Below are 26,913 nucleotides of genomic sequence, written 5' to 3'. Positions count from 1 at the left end.
CCAGGCCACCTTCTTCCATTGCTTCGTGGTCCAGATCCGATGCTCACGTGCCCATTGTTGGCGTTTTCGGCGGTGGACAGGGGTCAGCATGGGCACCCTGTCTGGTCTGCGGCTATGCAGCAACAAACTGTGAGGCACTGTGTATTTCGACACCTTTCTATCAGAACCAGCATTAACGTCTTCAGCAATTTGAGCTACAGTAGCTCGTCTGTTGGATCGGACCCCACGGACCAGCCTTCGCTCCCCACGTGTATTAATGAGCCTTGGTCACTGGTGACTGGAATAGATGAGATAAAAATTACACAAAGAGCTTTGGGCTATCAATCGGAAGATTGAGTTCAAATCCAGGCTTTGCTATGCAGCCACTGTTGGGCCCTTGTCTGCCACAGGGGCGCCGTACAATGACTGACTCTGCGCTCTGACCCCAGCTTCCAAACAAGCTGGGATATGCAGGAAAAAGCTTTTCGTTGTACTGTGTACGTGCATAAAAAAAAATATCTTATACATACAAAAGCTACTGTTCCTTATAACGCAAATAGCTTATGACTCAAGTTACAATCCAGCATCCCACCATGACCCTGAGGTAGAGCCCTCCAGCATAAAGCCATGTAGGCTTTCATATTCACGGCATAATAGCACCACAGTTATTACAGTTGTATAGAAATACAAAAGATGTGTGTAATTGAACGGAGTCATTGCTTCAAAGCAAGCCCACTCTTTCACACCAGTGATTCCTCATTTTAAGTACCACTTCTCCTAGAAGGATAAGAATAGGAAGTGGTCTCTGGTAGTTTGTATTAAAAGTCCATTCAAAGCTCTCTGCACTTCGGTTTCACATTTAAGAACATGAGAGGAAATTTATTTCAAAGCTGAAGTCATGATGTTATTTTTGATAAACAATTAGACGATGAGTGTTCTTCACTTTTGCTAAGAACACTCATCACCTAATTGCTTTTATACAACAGTTTAGCAAAGTCATTAAGAAAATATTAAACAGACCTTATAATTGTTTAACATAACTGTCTTTATGTGGCTAATTAGGCACCACAACTAGCTTGTTGCTATGTATCATAGATACACTTCATTAGGCTATCTGGTACACACATTCATTGATTATTTTATAAGCTATGCCTACTACCCAGATGAACTGCCACCCATCAGTTGTTCTGTACAGCTTGACACCCCTCTGTTTCCCAGCTATCAATTGCAAGGGACCCCATAGGACACCCAATGACCAAAGGTTATGAGTGGTGGATGTTTTTAGCACTGCAATGACACAGATGTAGTAATGACATGGTAGTGTGTGTAGGTGTTGTTGGAATTTTTAATATATTGAACAATTCATTGTCAATGCTGGGAGGAAAATAGTGCTCCAACCAAAAATATGAACCCAATAGTGGCTGGTTATCGCAAAAGAGCGTTTTTCATTGCATGGGACCCTAAAATATAATACGATACCAATCTAAATTCATATCTATTAGTATCATACATAAAGTGCTATTGTCTGTTTCTGGTTGTACAAGGGTGCTTGTTTCTAGAATTTGAGGGCATTCCCTGACACTGAGAGTAAATACCCCATGGGAACTATAAAGTATAGCAGTAGCAACAACAGGTTTTTTGTTTGTATCACTGTGATTTCTTTAATAATAACAAAAAAACATTACAGTCAGGTTTTAAATATGTGCTAGTTTGGTCTCACTTCAGTGGCAATTCGGTTGGACCAATGTCGTTCTGCCTCTCCTGTCCGATCACTCTGGTTTGGGTAGGGGAGGTGGGCGCTGATGTCCTGTGAAAGCCTTCATGATCTTGTTACCTGCTCGCTCTCCCTTTTAGTTATGCTGTAATAATTAGGGCTGCCGGAGTCTAAAACTCTCTGTAAAACTGTTTTACTTAACTAGCATTCTACATTATTAACTACATTCTCTATTGTTTTACCCCAACGGCATTCTGATGGAAACCTGTTTACCCGCCGAGGTTAAGGATTGAAGTCGAGACAGTGCCAACGATGCTGCTCCTGCCAGATGTGACGGGTCTGGAGTAACTGCACCAAGAATGACAAGAACTCACTACAGACTTTATTAAAGACTAGACCGAATAATAACTCTATTATTATTTATTTCTTTATTTATTGCTAGTTATAACTTTTAGTTCATTTAATTCTGTGTTTGTATGATTTGTGTAAATCCTACTTATTTAAAGTTTCCTCCAGACCACCCAAGAAGGATGGGCCCTGCTGAGTCTGGTTCCTCTCAAGGTTTCTTCCTGTAATTTTCAGGGAGTTTTTCCTTGCCACAGTCGCCCTCGGCTTGCTCAACAGGGGTTTTTGTATCTGTTGGTCCTGGATTTTGTAAAGTTGCTTTGAAACAATGTCTATTGTAAAAAGCGCTATATAAATGAAGTTGACTTGACTTTACCAATTACCTGTTTGCACTGTTTTTTTACCCCACCCATACATACTGTTTTTACCCAACCCGTAAATACCCTCTGAAGTACACTTGGTAACCAAATTTTGCTCAGGTACCCAAGTGCAGTACGGGTTACTTGGCAATGGAAACAACCACTAAGTGACTGAAAAACGTACTGTACCATTAGGTGCCTTCATCCAGAGCGACTTACCATTGAGACTGTGTACACTGCAAGCAATTGAGGGTTACGGGCCTCAAGAGCCTAACAGTGGCAATCTGGCAAATGTGGGGCTTGAACCAGTGACCTTCCAGCTACTAGTCATACAATTAAACCACTGAGGCAGTGTACAGGACTGTATCCTTAGGGGCAAAACACTAGAGAAGGATATTTTGCATTTTGCATTTAATTGTACGCCTACAGTGAGTGCTGAGTACGTGTTCCTAATAAAAAGGCCAGTTAGTTTAAACAGCATAATGACAGTATCGTTGCACTGCTGGGAATGATCCACCATCCAAGCATAAACAGGTCAGTGTGAGATCTGTGGGGGTCTCTTTTGATTGATAAATGAAGTACAGGGGGATGACGAACCATACAGAAAGGGGTCTAACAAAGCATGCAGAGAAACAGAAGGACTACAGTCAGTAATTGTAGAACTACAAAGTGCTCCTATGTGGTAAGTGGAGCTGATAAAATGGACAGTGTGTGTAGAAAGACGGAGGTGGTTTTACTGTTATGGCTGATCAGTGTATAGTCAATGATGGGTGGTCTACATGGACTAAAAGTATATTTTCATCCACCCACTTGCTCACTCCTAGGGGCAATTCTAGGGTGCCAGTTTAACATTGGGAGGGAGAGTGGATGTGGACTGTGACCAAAGAAGAACCCATGTCCCCATCACCCTTTGTCCAAAATTCATATTTTAAAACTTATATTAACAAGATATTATTATTAAAAACATTGAAAACAAGCATGAACATATTTATTATAAAATGCTATGTTTTGGATTCGGTTTATTAATTGTTTACTGTTATTTACAATCTTCCACCCACCTGTATTGAGAATATTTTTAAACGTACATGTCAAATCCAAAATGACTTGCAGTCTGCATAAAGTTTAATAGTGGACCTTAGCAAGGAAGAACCCCTCCCCTTTCCCCCAATCAAAAAAACCTAAATCAAGTAGTGAGAAGTACTTTATTTAGAAGTACCCCCCCCCCCCCCACACACACACACACACATATACACACACACAAACTATTACTTTAGCAAATTTAAGGAAAGACGTGTAGCGTGTCACCAACTATCTCTGTCTGAAAGTCTGAGCGGGAAGTCTGTGTTGATCATTAGCAGCATCTATGTTTTTATAGTGCTTGCTATGGCCATCGCTACAGTCAGCGGCTGATTTACAGGCTGCTAGTAATCATGAAATGGCTCTTTTGTTAATGAAAATGGCCAATAGATCCTTACACCATTTAGGAACCGGGGTTTCCGGCGCCCATCATTCATGGCTAAATATGCGTAGTGAAGGAGGCAAATGAACCACAACAAAGTCAAATGGTTCAGCAATAAGACTGAACAAACTCGGATAAAATGCAGGTCGTAAATCAGGAACTCGGCCTCCCTGACGTCATGTGACGGCAGTGAAACGCATTATACATCCATCTGGATTTACAACGTGCTTAAAAGGACACAGTTTGTGAATGTTCGCTAGCTGAGGACTGTTTTTATCCTACCTCGGTGCAACGGAGAGACCAGCTGAGGTCAGCAAGTTTGCAATCCCTGTCCTGACCCTGAGGAGGTAGTTTGTTTCCCCCTGCCTGCTCATGTACTTCTCTGTACATAAATATTGCAGAAGTCAATATGCTCACCCATTTCCCTCTTTCTCTGGAGTTCTCTTTATCTCTTTCTCTCTCTGGAGTCTCTTAAGAATTCAGCATTTAGTTGATTGAGCAGTGAATAATCCAGCTTTTCTCATGAGCTCCGAGATTTAAAGTCATTCAGGTAAAGACTGTAGAGACCTTAAGTGTCTTTATATAAACTGAGCACCAATGCAGCTGGAGTTTTAGTTTTTTATTCTATTTTTAATTCTCTATTAGCTCATATTTTGTGCTTATCACAATTTTATTCTAAATGTAAAGTTTTCATTTTATTTACGCATTTTCTTTTCTTTGCTTTTCCTCCCGATTTTAGCGTAACCAATTAGCTGGGGATCCCGATCACGTCCGAGGAGGGTATATTCGCCTGCCGCGCTCACTCCAACACGTACGCAGTCCCTCGACCCCTTATTACTTGCCCATACTTTAGTGGATTCGCACATGAGGCCGGCTATCGCGCACTGAGAGTCAGACACTGATCTCCATGCTCCTCCACTTCTGTACAGGCGCCTCGGGCTGCTAACAAGGGTCCTTACACAGCGTTAAAAACCCTGCCCACTTATTAGTCCAGTCTTTCCCACCCAGCAGACTGGTGACCAATGTGCCTTCTAGGGGGTGCCCAGCCAACCAATAACAGAGCTGAGATTCGAATCCCAGAGCTGATGCACTAGTGGAATATCCCGCTGCACCACCTGGGCACCCCTGATATACATATATATATGTACAGTGTATCACAAAAGTGAGTACACCCCTCACATTTCTGCAGATATTTAAGTATATCTTTTCATGGGACAACACTGACAAAATGATACTTTGACACAATGAAAAGTAGTCTGTGTGCAGCTTATATAACAGTGTAAATTTATTCTTCCCTCAAAATAACTCAATATACAGCCATTAATGTCTAAACCACTGGCAACAAAAGTGAGTACACCCCTTAGTGAAAGTTCCTGAAGTGTCAATATTTTGTGTGGCCACCATTATTTCCCAGAACTGCCTTAACTCTCCTGGGCATGGAGTTTACCAGAGCTTCACAGGTTGCCACTGGAATGCTTTTCCACTCCTCCATGACGACATCACGGAGCTGGCGGATATTCGAGACTTTGCGCTCCTCCACCTTCCGCTTGAGGATGCCCCAAAGATGTTCTATTGGGTTTAGGTCTGGAGACATGCTTGGCCAGTCCATCACCTTTACCCTCAGCCTCTTCAATAAAGCAGTGGTCGTCTTAGAGGTGTGTTTGGGGTCATTATCATGCTGGAACACTGCCCTGCGACCCAGTTTCCGGAGGGAGGGGATCATGCTCTGCTCAGTATTTCACAGTACATATTGGAGTTCATGTGTCCTTCAATGAAATGTAACTCCCCAACACCTGCTGCACTCATGCAGCCCCAGACCATGGCATTCCCACCACCATGCTTGACTGTAGGCATGACACACTTATCTTTGTACTCCTCACCTGATTGCCGCCACACATGCTTGAGACCATCTGAACCAAACAAATTAATCTTGGTCTCATCAGACCATAGGACATGGTTCCAGTAATCCATGTCCTTTGTTGACATGTCTTCAGCAAACTGTTTGCGGGCTTTCTTGTGTAGAGACTTCAGAAGAGGCTTCCTTCTGGGGTGACAGCCATGCAGACCAATTTAATGTAGTGTGCGGCGTATGGTCTGAGCACTGACAGGCTGACCCCCCACCTTTTCAATCTCTGCAGCAATGCTGACAGCACTCCTGCGCCTATCTTTCAAAGACAGCAGTTGGATGTGATGCTGAGCACGTGCACTCAGCTTCTTTGGACGACCAACGCGAGGTCTGTTCTGAGTGGACCCTGCTCTTTTAAAACGCTGGATGATCTTGGCCACTGTGCTGCAGCTCAGTTTCAGGGTGTTGGCAATCTTCTTGTAGCCTTGGCTATCTTCATGTAGCGCAACAATTCGTCTTTTAAGATCCTCAGAGAGTTCTTTGCCATGAGGTGCCATGTTGGAACTTTCAGTGACCAGTATGAGAGAGTGTGAGCGCTGTACTACTAAATTGAACACACCTGCTGCCTATGCACACCTGAGACCTAGTAACACTAACAAATCACATGACATTTTGGAGGGAAAATGACAAGCAGTGCTCAATTTGGACATTTAGGGGTGTAGTCTCTTAGGGGTGTACTCACTTTTGTTGCCGGTGGTTTAGACATTAATGGCTGTATATTGAGTTATTTTGAGGGAAGAATAAATTTACACTGTTATATAAGCTGCACACAGACTACTTTTCATTGTGTCAAAGTGTCATTTTGTCAGTGTTGTCCCATGAAAAGATATACTTAAATATCTGCAGAAATGTGAGGGGTGTACTCACTTTTGTGATACACTGTATATGCCTCCCCAGACCATCACTGACCCAGTACCAAACCAGTCATGTTGCATGATGCAGGGAGCATATGATTACCCATGGTCTCGCCAGACTCTTTCAAGTCAATCATGTGCATAGTGTGAACCTGTTCTCATCTATGAGGAAAACAAGGTGCCAATGGCGGACCTGCCAGTTCAGGTGTTCTTTGGCAGATGCTAATCGAGCCTCATGGTGCTGATCTGTGACCACAGGTCCCACTAGAGGCCATCATGCCCCTTTTGCCCCCCTTTATGGACTTTTATGGACCCCTTCTGATAGTTTCGTCTGAGGGTCTACACATTGAATGTATTTTGTAGGCTTCTGGCAGTGCTTCACCAGTTCCTCCTCACACAAAGGGGTAAATACCAGTCCTGCTGCTGCCCTGTCCAGCTCTCCTTGTGTATCCTTGAGGAGCTGGACTACCTGTGCAACCTGACTGGCCTACATGTGCCACCTAACACTACCAGTATTGACAAGGACACTAGCAAAACTAAACTGGTCAGAAAGGATATACATTTAAACAAATGTCTGTGGCCACCACCTGCAAAACCATTCATTTTCGGGGGTTGTCTTGCTGTTGTCTTTGCAGTGTACATGTTATATGTGATTCACAATTACAACCCCAATTCCAATGAAGTTGGGACGTTGTGTAAAACATAAATAAAAACAGAATACGATGATTTGCAAAATTTTTTCAACCCATATTCCATTGAATACACTACAAAGACAAGATATTTAATGTTCAAACGGATAAACTTTTTAGTTTTTTTTGCAAATATTCACTCATTTTGAATTTGATGCCTGCAACACGTTCCAAAGAAGTTGGGACGGGGGCAACAAAAGACTGGGAAAGTTGAGGAATGCTCAAAAAACACCTGTTTGGAACATTCCACAGGTGAACAGGTTAATTGGAAACATGATTGGGTATAAAGGGAGCATCCCCGAAAGGCTCAGTCATTCACAAGCAAGGTTCACCACTTTGTCAACAACTGCGTGAGCAAATAGTCCAACAGTTTAAGAACAACGTTTCTCAACGTGCTATTGCAAGGATTTTAGGGATTTCATCATCTACAGTCCATAATATCATCAAAATATTCAGAGAATCTGGAGAAATCTGTGCAAGTAAGCGGCAAACCCGAAAACCAACATTGAATGCCCGTGACTTTCGATCCCTCAGGCGGCACTGCATTAAAAACCGACATCATTCTGTAATGGATATTACCACATGGGCTCAGGAACACTTCAGAAAACCATTGTCAGTGAACACAGTTCGTCCCTCCATCTATAAGTGCAAGTTAAAACTCTACCATGCAAAGCGAAAGCCATATATCAACAACACCCAGAAACCCCGCCGGCTTCTCTGGGCCCGAGCTCATCTGAGATGGACTGACGCAAAGTGGAAAAGTGTCCTGTGGTCTGACGAGTCCACATTTCAAATTATTTTTGGAAATCATGGACGTCGTGTCCTCCGGGCCAAAGAGGAAAAGGACTGTCCGGATTGTTTTCAGCGCAAAGTTCAAAAGCCAGCATCTCTGATAGTATGGGGGTGTGTTAGTGCCCATGGCATGGGTAACTTCTACATCTGTGAAAGCACCATTAACGCTGAAAGGTACATACAGGTTTTGAAGCAACATATCCACATCCAAGCAACGTCTTTTTCAGGGACGTCCCTGCTTATTTCAGCAAGACAATGCCAAGCCACCTTCTGCACGTGTTACAACAGCGTGGCTTCGTAGTAAAAGAGTGCGGGTACTAGACTGGCGTGCCTGCAGTCCAGACCTGTCTCCCATTGAAAATGTGTGGCGCATTATGAAGCGCAAAATATGACAACGGAGACCCCGGACTGTTGAGCAACTGAAGTTGTACATCAAGCAAGAATGGGAAAGAATTCCACCTACAAAGCTTTAACAATTAGTGTCCTCAGTTCCCAAACGCTTATTGAGTGTTGTTAAAAGGAAAGGAGATGTAACACAGTGGTAAACATGCCCCCGTCCCAACTTCTTTGGAACGTGTTGCAGGCATCAAATTCAAAATGAGTGAATATTTGCAAAACACAATAAAGTTTATCCGTTTGAACATTAAATATCTTGTCTTTGTAGTGTATTCAATTGAATATGGGTTGAAAAGGATTTGCAAATCATCGTATTCTGTTTTTATTCATGTTTTACACAACGTCCCAACTTCATTGGAATTGGGGTTGTACTTGTGCTTCCTAACTGGACAGATTGATTTCCCTAAAGTGTAACTAACATGGTGTATTACTGTGATGATTAAGTGTGCCTTTAATAGTTTTTGAGCAATGTATTTTGTTAATAGTGCCAGGTCACAATTATTCAACTCCTACATAATATTACTGATCTTACAAACTACATCTAGTCCAGGGGTCATCAACCTGGTGCCCGCGGGCACCTGGTCGCCCGCAGGGACCACGTGAGTCGCCCGCAGGGCATGTTGTAAAATAGCACTACTAACTATAGAGCTCCGTCTAAAAATTAGATTTGTGTTGATGATCTTTTTGAATCAATAACACTTGCATAGATGTAGATTTGAAAATGACAATAGTGAATATAACATTTCAAGAACAAAAATGTTGTATGTTTATATGAAAAATTTTGTAAGGTTGTCTGATCTTGTCTGGCTGCTGAGCTTTATATCGTGCGCATAACGCTGAGACAAGCAAGCTACGCATGCGCAGCTACGATGGGGAGCGAGATGCGGGTTTTACCATGAAAAAAAATAATGAAAAAACACGTCAGAAAAGCAAAAAAAAACTTAATATTTTTACAATGATTGTGTAAATCTGGCAACAGCAGGGAGCTGCACAATGAGGAGAGAGGCTTCAGTACGTGTCACAAAACGTCCATTTAAATCGTAGCTTTAAAAAAAATCTTACTTAACTGATAATTTGTACAAACATTTAGACATGATTTGAAGATGTGACAGTTAATGAGTTCCTAAAAAATGCTATAGAAGTGATAATTTGTAAAAAATAATAATAATATGACGATTTTTGAATAGTGATGATCAAAATGCTACAGATGTGCTCATTCATACAAAACTGTCAGGAATAATATTTACAAAAATATCAGAGATGTAATGACTGACTTTCAAATATTAAAACAGATTTAGATTAACAGAAATAAATAATGTTACATGTTTAAATATATGTGTGTTTCCTGCCATGGTAAATCATTGTTAATCAGATAGTCTCTTCATATACTGTATATATGAATATTTATTATTATTATTATTATTATTATTATTATTATTATTATTATTAATGATCATAATATTATCATTAAAGGTGAACCATGCAACTTTTTGGTATTCAGGAAGTTTGTATCCTACAAGTAGCCCTTGGCTTACTCAGTACCCTTAAAGTAGCCCTCTGTGTCGAAAAGGTTGGTGACCCCTGATCTAGTCTGTTATATAGCGATAACAAAAGATGAGAGAGGAGATCCTTTCATTGCACCAAAGAGACAATAGATATAAGAAGACTTTCAAGACCTTTTCAAGAACATTCTTAAATACTCAATTTGGAGTATTGTCTGGAGGATCTAACTTATGGCGCAGCAGTTAATTTTTTTATTAATTTATTAGGATTTTAACATCATGTTTTACACACTTTGGTAACATTCATGACAGGACAGGTAATTCATCATTACACAAGATTTATCAGTTTGAGTCTGTAATGTCAAACAGTCATGGACAATTTAGTGTCTCCAATTCACCTCACTTGCATGTCTTTGGACTGTGGGAGGAAATCGGAGCTCCTGGAGGAAACCCACACAGACACGGGGAGAACATGCAAACTCCACCCAGGACCTTCTTGGAGTGAGGCGACAGTGCTACCCATTGAGCCACTGTGCCGCCCTATGATGCAGCAGCAAACCTGCCTGGTCATGTGAGAAATCCCAACATATAATCCAGAGGCCTTAAAATATTATTAACGCAACAACAATAAACACTCATATTACTGCAAATAAATATAATTAAATATTCTTTCTTTGTTCACTGTGACTGTTTAATTCTATACACATCAGCAAAATACTTTTTAAGATAAAGAGGGCCGAATATTTCTGATTGCAATTTTGTGTATCTGGATTTGCAGCTGCCAGTGTACAGATTAATAACTGAGATTAAAATATTAAAAAGGGCAAAAATACATTTACCTATTAAAAAAAACATAAAGCAATGGCTGTGTGACTGGGGGTACCGACATGGTATCACTGGTGTGAGCAGTTTTCATAATAATGAGCAGATTATGCTTTTTTATGCTCAGACATGCAGTACATGTGTGTTGTGAATAATACCTAAAACGAAGTGAAACCACAACTGATCACTTTATTGTGTAGTATACACCGATCAGCCATAACATTAAAATCACCTCCTTGTTTCTACACTCACTGTCCATTTTATCAACGCCACTTACCATATAGAAGCACTTTGTAGTTCTACAATTACTGACTGTAGTCCATCTGTTTCTCTGCATGTTTTGTTAGCCCCCTTTCATGCTGTTCTTCATTGGTCAGGACCCCCACAGAGCAGGTATTATTTAGGTGGTGGATCATTCTCAGCACTGCAGTGACACTGACATGGTGGTGGTGTGTTAGTGTGTGTTGTGCTGGTATGAGTGGATCAGACACAGCAGTGCTGCTGGAGATTTTAAATACCGTGTCCACTCTCTGGTCACTCTATTAGACACTCCTACCTAGTTGGACCTTGTAGATGTAAAGTCAGAGACGATGGCTCATCTATTGCTGCTGTTTAAGTTGGTCATCTTCTAGACCTTCTAGATCAGTGGTCACATGATGTTGCACACGGGGAGCTGTTGGCTGGATATATTTGGTTGGTGGACTATTCTCAGTCCAGCAGTGACAGTGAGGTGTTCATAAACTCTATCAGCGCTGCTGTCTGATCCACTCATACCAGCACAACACACACTATGAATGATCCACCACCCAAATAATACCTGCTCCGTGGGGGTCCAGTGGGGGTCCTGACCATTGAAGAACAGGGTAAAGCAGGCTAAAAATATATGTAGAGAAACAGATGGACTACAGTCAGTAATTGTAGAACTACAAAGTGCTTCTATATGGTAAGTGGAGCTGATAATATGGACAGTGAGTGTAGAAACAAGGAGGTGGTTTTAATGTTATGGCTGATCGGGGTATGTGTGAATAATGGTATCACCAAGAAAATAATGTTTAAAAATGTATTTCTTTGCATTTCTTAGTTTCCTGGGACTACACCAACAACAAACAATTAATATTTTTTTACTAGTGCACAGTATTTTTAAATGAGCCTCTACCAAAAATGATGTGACTTTTTATGGAAGTTGACATATACTGTAGGTTAGAAAGGCTGTTTTCTTAAAACCACAGTGTCATTTACCAATATTTTTGAGTTTAACACACCAACCAATGAGTAGATACCCAAGTATTTAGACTCAAAGGGTTGAATACCTTAACAATATACACATGTTGGGCATGTTGAAGGTTTAACTCACAGATCTTTCTCGAATTCTAGGCCTTTTCAAGCATAGGCTTTCATTTCCAAGTGATCCCTGCTGTTTGGTTCCGTTCTTCAAGATTACAGTGTTTGAGCTGAATAGCACTGAAGCATACATGTGACTGTGAAGAGCTTTGGTACGAGCTATGGTACGAGCTTTGGTACGGATTTCTGTAACCAGCTAAGCGCTCCAGCAGGCAGATGGTAGTCTTTTGAAAGGGACCAGACGTTACACTGCGAGCGCGAGGGCATTAATGAAGTGGACTGCGCTCTTGGAGTTAATGAGAGAGTGCACTTACCACTGGAGCAGTCCAGTCCTCCCCAGCCGGGCTCGCACTGACACGTATCGGGAGACACACAGCGGCCGTGGGCACACTCCTCTGTACACAGAGCTATGGGAGAGGGAAAGAAAAAGGATTTAACGGTCGTACGAGCAGGACACACGGTTAATAGGTGCCAGAGACCTTAAAACATGTAAAATACTCTGCCCAGAGACACATGAGCATATGGCAGCATATTTAACACAAGTTTAAGAACCAACTACATTAATGTACTTCCTTTACACCTGGGCTAGAATTTATAGCGTCTTAGGGTCTGTCTGAAAACCTAGTGCGCTCTCTACATACCGAGAAGAGGGCTGTCTAAATTCTTAGATACCTTACAAGGCAGCCTACTGAGGTGTCTGACTAAATAACGAGAGAGAGGACTATCTAGAGCAAACCCTGGGTCCCAAACCCTTAGGAGCCAAAAATAATAATAAATAAATCAACAAATTTTAACAGGCACGAACACGAACGCCACCCTTGTGGAGGCTTTACGTTACATCTTGTAAACCACAGTGGGACCAGATTGCCACAATTTTTATTTAAGTATATTCCATTTTGTGTTTCATTTGTAAATAAATACTTAGAAGAATAGAAAGCACTTCTATACACAGATCAGCCATAATATTAAAACCACCTCCTTGTTTCTACACTCACTGTCCATTTTATCAACTTCACTTACCATATAGAAGCACTTTGTAGTTCTACAATTACTGACTGTAGTCCATCTGTTTCTCTGCATGCTTTGTTAGCCCCCTTTCATGCTGTTCTTCAATGGTCAGGACCCCCACAGGACCACCAGGTATTATTCTATTTTTTCGGGTGTTAGATCATTCTCAGCACTGCAGTGACACTGACATGGTGGTGGTGTGTTAGTGTGTGTTGTGCTGGTATGAGTGGATCAGACACAGCAGCGCACTGTCCCTGCTGGACTGAGAATAATCCACCAACCAAAAAATATATCCAGCCAACAGCGCCCCGTGGGCGGCGTCCTGTGACCACTGATGAAGGTCTAGAAGATGACCAACTTAAACAGCAGCAATAGATGAGGGATCGTCTCTGACTTTACATCTACAAGGTGGACCGACTAGGTAGGAGTGTCTAATAGAGTGGACAGTGAGTGGACACGGTATTTGAAAACTCCAGCGGCGCTGCTGTGTCTGATCCACTCATACCAGCACAACACACACTAACACACCACCACAGTGTCAGTGTCTGTCACTGCAGTGTTGAGAATGCTCTACCACCTAAATAATACCTGCTCTGTGCTGGTCCGGTGGTGGTCCTAATTGCAGGTTAAAAAGTATGTAGAGAAACAGATGGACTACAGTCAGTAATTGTAGAACTACAAAGTGCTTCTATATGGTAAGTGGAGCTGATCGGTGTATATCTACTGACTGGTCTAAACCTTAAAATAGCAACAGGTCTTAAACCTCCGAATGTCTTTAAACACATCTGGTGGATAAATGTCCTAACTGGCCACCGGCCAAAGCTGGCTGTCATCTCTGTGTGACCCCTCTGAACATAGCTGCTCTTATTGGCACTTTAATTTTAACCACACCCAAAATACTAAACGATTCTTTAAGACTGTGTGTCCTTGGTGGAGATCCTAGCTTATCGCGTGCTTCTCTCTCACTCTGTGTGCGGAGAGCTTAAGTAAGCCGTGGCGGCCAACGAGAAACAAGCTGTAAATCTCTCCAAATTTGATCAGGCCGCATTCTGCCCAATCTCTAATGCGGTTCTTGCGTTGGCTCCAGCACCATTTACCTAGCGTGGAGTTTTCTTGATCAGTCCTATTGAGAAACGTGGCTGCCAAATGATTGGCCCAGCGCATTAGTATTCCTGGCCCCTGCTTTCGGTCGGAGGTTCGGATTCAAGCTGGTAATAAAATGACCTACATGAAGGCTTTGCCATGGCGACAGCTTATCCCCGTGTTGTTATTCCTTTTTTTTTCCTAGCTTCACAGGACACAGTGTTTAGGTAAAAAAAAAAAAAAAGAAGGGGCAGAGAGACGGGCATTTTGCATGAATAATATAGCTGATATAGTGAAGGTCACCTATTCAGCAGGGCTCAAACAGACATGCTCATATCTGAAGCAAGAAAACAGTCAAGCCCGGAAGCTTCTGTAACAATCTACTTTGATTGAAATCAGCAGTGACTCACCCAAATTATGGGCAGTGTGAGAGTTTACTACTGGCAGCTCCACAAAATAAGAACACTGGATAAAATCAGTCCATTATTTGTCTTTTATCTTATTAAAACATGATGTTTGATCTTTTCAACTTTTATTTCATATTCATTAATTGCTTTAGTCTGGTCTGAGCTGCAGCAGGTTATAAACACAGGGGGCAATAGAGGAAAACCCAGGACGGGTTTTCAGCCATCCTTCCTCAGACATGGCCAATCATGTTTGTGTGGACGCCCGGCAGGCCGAAACCACCACTGGGATTCGAATCCAGTTCTTAGCAGTGGCGGGCTAGTGTAATAGACTTAATGTGCGCTCAGGTGGCACAGCGGTAAAAACACACTAGCACACCAGAGCTGACATCTCGAACTCGTCGGTTCGAATCTCAGCTGGAATCTCGGTGGCTCGGTGGGTAGCACTGTCACCTCACAGCAAGAAGGTCCCGGGTTCGATCCCCAGACGGGGCGGTCCGGGTCCTTTCTGTGCGGAGTTTGCATGTTCTCCCCGTGTCTGTGTGGGTTTCCTTCGGGAGCTCCGGTTTCCTCCCACAGTCCAAAAACAAGCAATTGGAGACACTGGATCACCCCTATGGGTGTGTGTGTGTGTGTGTGTCTGCCCTGCGATGGACTGGCACCCCACCCAGGGTGTTACTGTGTGCCTTGCACCCCCTGAAAAGCTGGGATAGGCTCCAGCAAACGACCCCAATTGGATAAGTGGTTTAGAAAGTAAGTGAGTGAGTGTTTGAATGCAACTCTTTGGTGGATTGAGTAGCTGGCAGGGTTGCATTCAAACGCTCATTTGTTTTTACTCTACCGGTACCAGTCAGTGGGTCATTAATTACCGGGCCGCACAGAAAGAATAAATAATTCTTTTTTTCTGTTTTATTTACAATCACACTCTGAAAGATGTTTTATTTTGAAAAAACTGATTTTTTTAATAACACCAGTCTGTTCCTCTTGAGGCGTTTGGCACCTACCTCTTTCAATCACGTGATACCAAAAAATTAAGCCCACAAGCTAGATAAAATGAGCAAAAAACAAATGTCTTTGGAGTGTCTTGTTGTAGCAAAAAAAGCTCAGGGTTCCCACTGATTTTACATCATTGGTAAGTACAACCCCAAATCAGAAAAAGTTGGGACAGTATGGAAAATGCAAATAAAATAAAAACGCACTGTTCCTTACATTTACTTTGACTTTTATTTGATTGCAGACAGGATGAACCTGAGATATTTCATGTTTTGTCTAATCAACTTCATTTCATTTATTAATAAACATCCATTCCTGCATTTCAGGCCTGCAACACATTCCAAAAAAAGTTGGGACAGGGACAATTAAGGACTAGTAATGAGGTGAAAAGCTAAATAATGATGTGATTCCAATGACGACCCCGTACTGTTGCACATCTTAAGACGTGTTTGCAGGAAGAATGAGACAAAATAAAAGCTGAAACACTAAATCACTTGGTCTCCTCGGTGCCAAAACATCTTTTAAGTGTGGTGAAAAGGAATAGCAACATTACAAAGTGGTAAATGCTTTGCTATCCCAACTTTTTTTGGAATGTGTTGCAGGCCTAAAATGCATGAATTGATTTTGTGGTTTATTAATATATGAAATGAAGTTGAGCAGACAAATCATGAAATATCTCAGGTTCATCCTGTCTGCAATCAAATAAAAGTCAAAGTAAATGTAAGAAACTCTGTGCTTTTTTTTATTATTTACATTTTCCATGCTGTCTCAACTTTTTCTGATTTGGGGTTGTAATATTGTTGTGCACTTTGTGTTTTTTTATTATGCTCCTCGTATTATTTTATTTAAAATCCTCCCGCCCCCGCCAGTCGGGTGAAATTATATCTTATATGAAACTGGTCTGGGACCAGTTTTGCTGCACTAGTTAGGATTTGTTTTTTCTTGAGTCTTAGTAGTTCATTAATTCTTTTAGTTGTTATTTCCTGTTCTTCCATAGCCTTCTATTGCTCTGCCTTGGTTAAGCACTTTGCAATTGGGTTCATCCCTCTAATATTGCAGGAGTGGGGTTAAACCCGTGAGAGATGGATTAAGTATAACCCTTCACACCCTGTATTAACACACAAGCCATAAATCTGATTATTTTTAGATGACATCCAGCTCTTTATGACAGTTATCAATAACTGAACAAAGAATGGTGATGGATATGTCAGAGTAAATAGGACTGATATATACTGTAGTTCTTATTCCCTTTTTTATTTTTTTATTTTTAGAAATCCTGGCTTTATATGACGATAGATGCAATATTTCAAGTTCTGTCACATACACCAGAGTCCAAAGTATGACACAAATCTTAAATGTCAATGCCTCTAGGACTGCAGCATACATTGCCAAATGTATAGTGTGAGCATGACCCGTGGTATATGCTGCACATATTAATGAAAATCTTTATATTCCTCAGGAATATTTTTACATATGCTTATTTTATGAGTGCACAGTGTTAAGTCTATAGGAAAACTAAGATTAAGGTACTGTAGCATGAAAGGACCTCCAGGCGGTAGATAAAATAATGGAAATCATTGTATTTTTATTTTATTTTATACTACATGGCAAAAATATGTGGACACCACTCCTTAGTTTATAGTTCAGGCGCTTTAGCCACACCTATTGCTAAGAGCTGTTTAAAATAAATGATATAAAATAAATAAATGTGCTTCCAACTTTGTGACATCAGTTTGAGACTATCCCTATGAACAAAGAGAACTGCATAAGGGCTTACACAGTTCTGATCCCATTAACCACCTCTGCCGTCATTAATTGAGGGTTAAGGGCCTAAATCAAGGGCCCAATAGTGTTACCTGGCAGTGATAGGGCTTAAACCAGCGATGACCCCACAAATGTTGTTTTTCTACTGAATAGAAACAAATTTCCATAGACACACTCAAAAATCAGTGGATGCTGTTATGGACAGAAAGAGAGCGGACATATTAATGCTGATGGTTTTCCATTAGGTACACCTCCTTGTTTCTACACTCAGTGTCAATTTTATCAGCTCCACTTACCATATATAAGCACATTGTAGATCTACAATTACTGACTGTAGTCCATCTGTTTCTCTACATACTTTTTTAGCCTGCTTTCACCCTGTTCTTCAATGGTCAGGACCCCCACAGGACCACCACAGAGCAGGTATTATTTGGGTGGTGGATCATTCTCAGCACTGCAGTGACACTGACATGGTGGTGGTGTGTTAGTGTGTGTTGTGCTGGTATGAGTGGATAAGACACAGCAGCGCTGCTGGAGTTTTTAAACACGTCACTGTCACTGCTGGATTGAAAATAGTCCACCAACCAAAATCATATCCAGCCAACAGCGTCCCGTGTGCAGCGTCCTGTGACCACTGATGAAGGTCGAGAAGATGACCGACTCAAACAGCAGCAATAGATGAACGATCGTCTTTTTACATTGACTTTACATCTACAAGGTGGACCAACTAGGTAGGAGTGTCTAATAGAGTGGACAGTGAGTGGACACGGTATTTAGAAACTCCAGCAACGATGCTGTTTCTGATCCACTCATACCAGCACAACACACACTAACTCACAGAATGATCCACCACCTAAATAATACCTGCTCTGTGGTGATCCTGTGGGGGTCTTGACCATTGAAGAACAGCATGAAAGGGGGCTAACAGAGCATGCAGAGAAATAGATGGACTACGGTCAACTACAAAGTGACTGTAGTGCTCCTATATGGTAAGTGAAGCTGATAAAATGGAAAGTGAGATGGTTTTAATGTTATGGCTGATCGGTGTATATAAAATAGCTACTCTTAGAGCCCTTTATCAAAGTAAACCTGCTGTTAACTGGCAGTCAATTAAATATAACAGAGCTGTGCTGCTGTGTTTGTAATTGTGATTTAGTCACTTGTTTTCAGTGAGGATTTTGTCATATTGTTTATGTTAATGTAAGGTTTTAGGTGCAGATAGAGCAATGTTTGCTAACAACATTACACCAGAACACATGGCCTGTGTCTGTGTGTGTGTGTGTGTGGGTGTGTGTTTATGCAGCTGGCACACCCTTTAGCAGGGTGCAGTAGGCTGCGCTTGGGTTTGGCCAACAGGGCTATGGATTATCACTCAATCAGGCTTTCCTGGACCCTAAGCACTGAGCATGAGCTTGGAGAGAGAACAGGCAGGAGAGAGAATCCCGACCAGCTGAAGGAGGGAAATGCTAATCGCAGAAATGCAACACAGGCAGAAATGCTAAAACCCGCCACTGTCAAAGAAATGCTGTATGGTTTAATCCAGCCCTAAAAAACTGCAGTTAGAAGCACAGAAGAGGGAAAAAAAAGTGAAAATCTACACAGACATGGGGAGAACATGCAAACTCCACACAGACAGGACCCGTACCGCTCCACCTTTGGATCTAACACAGGACCTTCATGCTATGAGGCGACAGTGCTACCCATCGAGCCATCATGCCACCCTTAACTGTAACTCAATCAGATAATCATCATCGTTTTCATGTTTTACCACAGCTTTATTCTGATCAGGGTTGCAGTGGGTCCGGGTAAACCAGAATTAATGGGCGCAATGCAGTAACACAACCCAGATAGGACACCAGTCCATCATAGTATCTCAGCTGACACTGACATGGTGGTGGTGTGTTAGTGTGTGTTGTGCTGGTATGAGTGGATAAGACACAGCAATGCTGCTGGAGTTTTTAAACACCTCACTGTCTCTGCTGGACTGAAAATAGCCCACCAACCAAAAATATAACCAGCCAACAGCGCCCCGTGGGCAGCATCCTGTGACCACTGATGAAGGTCTAGAAGATGACCGACTCAAACAGCAGCGATAGATGAGCGATCGCCTCTGACTTTACATCTACAAGGTGGACCAACTAGGTAGGAGTGTCTAATAGAGTGGACAGTGAGTGGACACGGTATGTAAAAACTCCAGCAGCGCTGCTGTGTCTGATCCACTCATACCAGCACAGCATACACACTAACACACCACCACCATGTCAGTGTCACTGCAGTGCTGAGAATCATCCACCACCTAAATAATACCTGCTCTGTGGTGGTCCTGTGGGGGTCCTGACCATTGAAGAACAGGGTCAAAGCAGGCTAAAAAAGTATGCAGAGTAACAGATGGACTACAGTCAGTAATTGTAGACCTACAAAGTGCTTCTATATGGTAAGTGGAGCTGACAACATGGACAATGTGTGTAGAAACAAGGAGGTGGTTTTAATGTTATGGCTGTATCTGTGTATATCCCACCCACTAACAGGTGCCGTGATTAAGAGATAATCAGTGCTATTCACTTCACCTGTCATGGTCATAATGTTATGCCTGGTCGGTGTGTATATAATAACAGTTAAAAAGTCTTAAGTAAAGGAAATCCACAGCAACGATTTTACACTTTTGCTATCATCATTATTTTTGATAAGCTGGAGAAACATATTTAACTGAATAGAAATTAAATTATAATATGTGAGTGAAAGCATACGATTTACTGTTCCCTACAGATTCTTAACTGATACTGTACATTAGTATAATCTTGCTTTTTAATTAAAATCCCACAAGTCACCCTGATGTCTTAGAGACATTTTATAGAGTCTTGTAGAAAATTAAGTCTTTCATCTAGATAAAAAGCTAATCACACTGTTATCAGACCATGTAATAACAGGCCTAATTAGTGATTGCCATGTAGCATTAATAGACTGAATAGTTTTCAGTGCATGGAGCAGCAAGACTCAAACTGCAACGGCAACTTTTGAATTTTAATGAGGTTCTTATTGGTGCACTTCTGGAAGATAAGAAAGAATGTAGAAGGACTGTTGTCTGATTTGTCTTTGCTACTTTATTCTTGAATGGCGCTTTGGTTCATTTCTTAGACCACATGTGTCAAACTCAAGGCCCACTGGCCAAATCCGGCCCACCACGTCATTTTCTGTGGCCCGTGAGAGCTTAAAAGAAGTACGATTGTCTTAAAATACACTGTAAAATCATACATAAACTGCATCTCCCACAATGCATGTCCATTTTGTGACCCGCAAAGTGACCACATCCCGTCACTAGATGGCAGTGTTTCTACATCAGTGTTTAACTGAAGCGGTTTTCCAACAAGTGATGTTGAGAAATATTTACAAATAGTCCTCAAATGTACAGCAGAAGGACGAGGATGTAATGAAAGATGGGAAAGTGAATACAAGTTTGTGCTTGTGTTATGAGGCCGTGTCTGGGGTAAAGGAGTACAATATAAATGTACTGTAGATATACATTATAAATATACAGTATAAAGTTGGCATTTTGACACCAAACACAGAATTTAGCCTCCAAGAAAAGACTGCAATCACAGCACGACTTGTTACAATCGGCCCACTATAATTTTGTTTGACACCCCTGTCTTAGACCAACCTGGTTGCTCTCTCGACAGACACGAGTGGTCATGTCTGAGAAAAGGAAGGTTGGGTGTGGATTTGACCTCCTGTTGCTGCAACAGTGGCAGGAGTGATAAAACAACTGACCAGTAAAAAAGCGGCATCATAGCCGCTCAGGTGGCGCAGCGGTAAAACATGCTAGCACACCAGAGCTGACATTTCGAACTCGTCAGGTCGAAAATCAGCTCTGCCATATGTCTGGGCTGGGCGGCTACATGAACAAAAATTGGCCTGTTCTTCATAAAGGGTGGGAAGCTGGATAGGGACCTTATAACTGGTACAATTACGACCTCTGCTGGCTGGTTAAAGATGCCTGCACAGAGTTGAGGAATAATGTGTTGATCAGGGTGTGTCTCTCTGTACACAAAGCTGATCTGCATATGAACTCGCCTCGTGCAGGTGAAAAGATGCAGTCGGCTACTGCACACGTGTCGTAGGGGTTTGTTTGTTTGTTTATTAGGATTTTAACGTCATGTTTTACACTTTGGTTACATTCATGACAGGACGATAGTTACTCATTACACAAGGCTCATCAGTTCAGGTTACATAGAAAACAGTCATGGACAATTTAGTGTCTCCAATTCACCTCACTGCATGTCTTTGGACTGTGGGAGGAAACCGGAGCACCCAGAGTAAACCCACGCAGACACGGGGAGAACATGCAAACTCCACACAGAGAGGACCCGGATTGCCCCACCAGGGGATCGAACCCAGGACCTTCTTGCTGTTAGGCGACAGTGCTACCCACTTAGCCACTGTGCCCCCCGCGGGGGGGGGGCATGTGTCGGTCTCGCTCTCCTCAATCAGAAGTAGAGATCAGCATCAGTAATTGGTGTAGATTGGGAGGAAAAAAAGCAGCAACATAGACATCTACTAGTCTGCAGGACTCCTTAGCCAGTGTGGGTGTGGTGTATGTTTATGTTTACATTTACATTTACATTTTCAGCATTTAGCAGATGCTTTTTTATCCAAAGTGACTTACAATTTACAGGGGCAGTGGTAGCCTAGTGGGTAGAGCTTTGGGCTATCAACCTGAAGATTGGCGGTTCAAATCCAGGCTCTGCTATGCAGCCACTGTTGGGTCCTTGAGCAAGGCCCTTAACCCTGTCTGCTCCAGGGGCGCCGTACGATGGCTGACCCTGCGCTCTGACCCCAGCTTCCAAAGAAGCTGGGATATGCGAAGAAAGAATTTCATTCTACTGTACACCTGTATATGTATATATGACAAATAAAGGATATCCAATTGAGAGTATACATTGCAAGCAACTGAGGGTTGAGGGCCTTGCTCAAGGGCATAACAGAGGCAAGCTGGCAGATGCAGGGCTTAAACCAGCCACCTTCTGATTACTAGTCCTGTACCTTAACCGCTGAGCTACCACTGCCCTTTGCCTGTATGTGATGGAGAAACAGCATTGAGAAACTGGATATGAGTAAACTGTGTGAGAAAAAAGAAGATATGAAAGCTGTGAATAATTTCATCAACAAATAAAGAGTCGTTCCACCCAAAACCTCCCAAACAAAAATTAAACCCTTATTTTAAAAGTCTATAATTGTTCTTATGTCTGTAATACATAAATAACAATGTAACCAAAAATCTTAATCCCATAGTTGGATGCTATACAAAGGTAAGGAAAAAAAATACATCAACAAGGCAGGAATCAAAAGCGCCCTGATCCTTTTAACTTACAGATCTCAGAATCCCAGACATCATTAAAACCCATGATGTGAAATCTTGAATTTATTGGATCAGACTTTATTAAATCTTCTTAGTCTAATTCCTCTGCAAATAGCAGGATTACATCTTTCATCGCATTAACTAAGCAGTCAACACTCTCCCATCTCTACCACTCTACCACTCTCCCATCCCGATATTTGAAGCTTTAATTGTTCAGGCTTCATGTAAAAGCACCAATTAAAGTTCTATTAAGCTCACATTTACTGTACATTTAAACTGCATGGAATCTAATGACCACTATTACTGCCCTTTCATTTTGATAAAACCCTGTAAGTTAAGATTAACTTGTAACTGTCGGCTGCTAACTGTGACTTCGACTACAGAATGTACAACCCCAGGTCAGAAAAATTTGGAACAGTATGGAAAATGCGAATAAAATAAAAATGCAGAGTTTCTTACATTTACTTTGACTTTTATTTGATTGCAGACAGGATGAACCTGAGATATTTCATGTTTTGTCTGCTCAACTTCATTTCATTTGTTAATACACATCCATTCCTGCATTTCAGGCCTGCAACACATTCCAAAAAAAGCTGGGACGGGGGCAATTTAGGGCTAGATATGAGGTGAAAAAACTAAATAATGATGTGATTCCAAACGGATGATGTCAACAGGTGATTGTAATCATGGTTTGGTACAAAATGCATATTTCTCCCTCTACAGTGCATAATATCATTAAACCATTCAAGGAATCGGGAGGAATTTAAGTGCGTAAAGGCCAAAGGCGCAACCTTAAGCTGAACGCCCGTGATCTTCAATCCCTCAGACGGCACTGCATCAAGAACCGTCACTCAACAATAGTTGATATAATCACATGGGTGAGGGATTACTTTGGCAAACCTTTGTCAAGCACTACAATACAGAGTTACATGCACAAATGCCACTTAATACTTTACTGTGCAAAAAAGAAGCCTTATGTTAACCATGTCCAGAAGCGGCTTCAAATTCTCTGTGCTCGGAGGCATCTAGGATGGAACATCACACATTGGAAACGTGTATTGTGGTCAGATGAATCAGCATTCCAGACAAAAATACAAAAAGGACCATCCAGACTGTTATCAGTAACAAGTCCAAAAGCCAGGGTCTGTCATGGTATGGGGCCGTGTTAGTGCCCTTGTCAAAGATCATTTACACTTCTGTGATGCAGCATTAATGAAGAAAAGTACACTGAGATCTTAGAGCAACATGTGCTGCCTTCAAGACGTCATCTTTTCCAGGGACGTTTATGCATTTTTTAACAAGACAATGCAAAACCACCTGCTGCACACATTACAAAGGCATGGCTGTGGAAGAAGAGGGTACGAGTACTGGACTGACCTGCCTGCAGACCTGACCTGTCCCCAATAGAGAATGTGTGGAGAATTTTAAAACGGAAAATGAGACAACAACAGCCCCGAACTGTTGCAAATCTTAAGATGTGTTTGCAGGAAGAATGAGACAAAATAAAAGCTGAAACTATAAAAAAAAAAAAAACCAGTATAAATTCAGAATGAACAATAAACATTGATTAATTAATATTTGGACAAGTCACTGGATGTTTTAAATCTTATGCACTGCTCATAAAAGTCATGCATTGGTGCTTGAAATACATTTTTATTTCTGACCCACTGGTGGAGAGACGATCATATATTTAAGTTTATTGCTTCACTTTTATTCGACTTCCTCCTGTCAGGGTAAATAAGATGATAAAGGTTAAAATCTAAATTGCTCGGCTAGATTAACCTTTTTAGTTTCAATGTCAAACCTCCTAATTTTCCTCCCAATCTAGTCGTATCCAATTACCCGATTGCATTACGCCTCCCCTGTATTGATGTTGACCTCCACTCCTGATTAAGGAGAGTCGTGACGAAAACACGCCCCCCTCCGAAACGTGTGCAGTAGCCGGCTGCATCTTCGAGTTCATATGTGAATCAGCTTTGTGCACGGAGATTCACACACTGATCCCATTATCCCTCGTCTCTGGATTAAAAGGCAATTTGCAGTGTACTGTTTACTGCACCCTGGTTTGTCAGTTACGACTGCATACAAGGCCTGTAATCAGTATTGCTAATCAACAACAATTCAGTGTTGTTCAAACAATTCAAACAATTTAGTAAAAAATTAAGCCATGAGTTTATTTGGCACAATTCAAGCTTTAGAATCAGTGTTAGTTTCATTTATGCTGTCTTTTTGTTTTCTGTAGTAGGTCAATGTATTAAATGCAGTACGATGTTACGGCTGGAGTGTTATGACATGCTTTAACTTAGTTTAAAGTTGCAGTTTTGGTAATTTTATAATTACATGAGGGAGCGGCACAGTGGCTCAGTGGGTAGCACTGTCACCTCACTGTTAGAAAGTCCTGAGTTATTCTGTTTTTTTACAGTTTATTTAAGTTTTATTTAAGTATCTGACAGTACAGTGTTTTTACAGACATTTACTGGTGTCCTTGTTGCCAGAAAATTGCATTATTTACTATTTATTGTGGTGTTACTGAAACACTTACTGTTCAATAACAATGCTTCCTAACCACCATGAATTATGTAGGAAAACAAGCAGTAAATTTACTAGTTCAATCAAATAGTTCATTCAACTAGTGCTGCTAGTGCGAGACAGACAGAACAGAAAGAAACCAACCATGAAATGAGAGTGTAGGCCTATGAATGAAGTTTCCAAGACAGTGTCTGATTATCTGAATTACAAATCTGTATACCAGGACGATTTTGCCCCCAAAAAAAATCTCGATTATTTTTAAATTATTACCGATTCTCGATGACGATTTCGATTTTTTTGTTCTTGTATAATGCAATTGAAAAAAGACTCAAATTTCTATTTGTTTTTTTACATTTTAATTTAAAAGACTGCAGAAGTGCAAAAATAGTAACAGCACCACCGATAATTATCCTTTCAAGGAACTCAAACTTTATAACAATAACTGTATAACAATAATTAACAATAATTAAAACAAAATAGAATACTTAATTAGCTATATCCTTTATAAGAATAACTCACAAACAACTCACTTTAAATAATGTGCAGCATAACCTCCTTACATTAAGAAAAGTGCAAAACCATATAAGTTCTTTACAGGTTTCTTAAAAGGAACACGAGCCTGTTTACTGTTTCCACCACTGAAGTGAGTCTGTATCAGTATCTACACTGGGGGGGGCATCAAGTAATCACTCAGCTCAGCTTTGATTTTGTCCTCTTGTGACTGGGGGGTGGATGGAGGTCTTAAGATCTGCTTCTAACAATATAGACTACAATTCCCATGCTCCCACGGACTCTCACGTGACTATCACATGTCCCCGGTCAGCCAATCCTGATCGCGATCATCGGCTCTGGAGTTTTGATTCATTTCAGTGTTCGATTCAGTGAATCTTAATTAAACTCTTCTGTTCGTGTGTCTCGTTTTCCCGATCGTGTTTGCGCTCCTTATTACTGAATCTAACCGTTACCGAGTATATTCCTTGTTGTCTTCTGTTTACTGTTTTAGTTTTCGTGATTTTGTACACTGTTTTTGCCCTTTTATGTTGTCCCCTGTTTTTTATATTAAACGTTCCTTGATTTATATTCCGTGAGCGTCTGCTCAGTTTCTGCCTCGTGACATGTTAGTATTTTAATTAAAATATAAAGTATGTAAACAATCGCGATTGTCACATTTCTAACATCGGGTGAAAACGTTCATTCGAATTAACCGAATTAATCGTGAAAATCGCCCAGCCCTACCAGGACTACTATAAAACCAATAGTAAAGTTTTGTCTTGTAATGGTATGGAAGAGAGAGGGGTCTAAGTTCCCATGAGAGAAAATCCTAATGTTACATAATACTGTACTCTGAGATTGTACAGAACTTTGTGCTTTCAACCTTGTGGCAAAAGTTTGGAAAAGCTCCTTTTTTGTTTTATCTTTTCACAAGTAAAGTCAATAAAAAGAGATTTGTTAAGTTTGGTGTAGGACAGGGATGTCCAAACTACGACCCCCCGGCCATTTGAGGCATGTTATCATTTTTTAAACGGCTTGCAAGGTATTTTAAAATACCTAAATAAAATGAAAGTCGTCCCGCTATTAAGCCGGTTTTTAAATGCATTTTTTCACTTTTTCTCCCGAT

General features: G+C 41.3%; 1 protein-coding gene across 1 annotated transcript in view; it reads right to left on the bottom strand.

The window, feature by feature from the left end:
• The window catches only part of megf11 (multiple EGF-like-domains 11), a 257,142-nt gene that overhangs the window by 194,006 nt on the left and 36,223 nt on the right, over positions 1–26,913 (bottom strand). Inside the window, exon 5 of the mRNA XM_063004150.1 lies at positions 12,473–12,565. Within this exon, the coding sequence (XP_062860220.1) occupies positions 12,473–12,565 (93 nt within the window). The remainder of the gene's footprint in view (positions 1–12,472; positions 12,566–26,913) is intronic.

Source organism: Trichomycterus rosablanca, chromosome 11 (genome assembly GCF_030014385.1).
Source record: "Trichomycterus rosablanca isolate fTriRos1 chromosome 11, fTriRos1.hap1, whole genome shotgun sequence".
Taxonomy (NCBI): domain Eukaryota; kingdom Metazoa; phylum Chordata; class Actinopteri; order Siluriformes; family Trichomycteridae; genus Trichomycterus; species Trichomycterus rosablanca.
The sequence above is the reverse complement of the archived record's forward strand: the minus strand, read 5'-3'. Positions and strand labels throughout refer to the sequence as shown.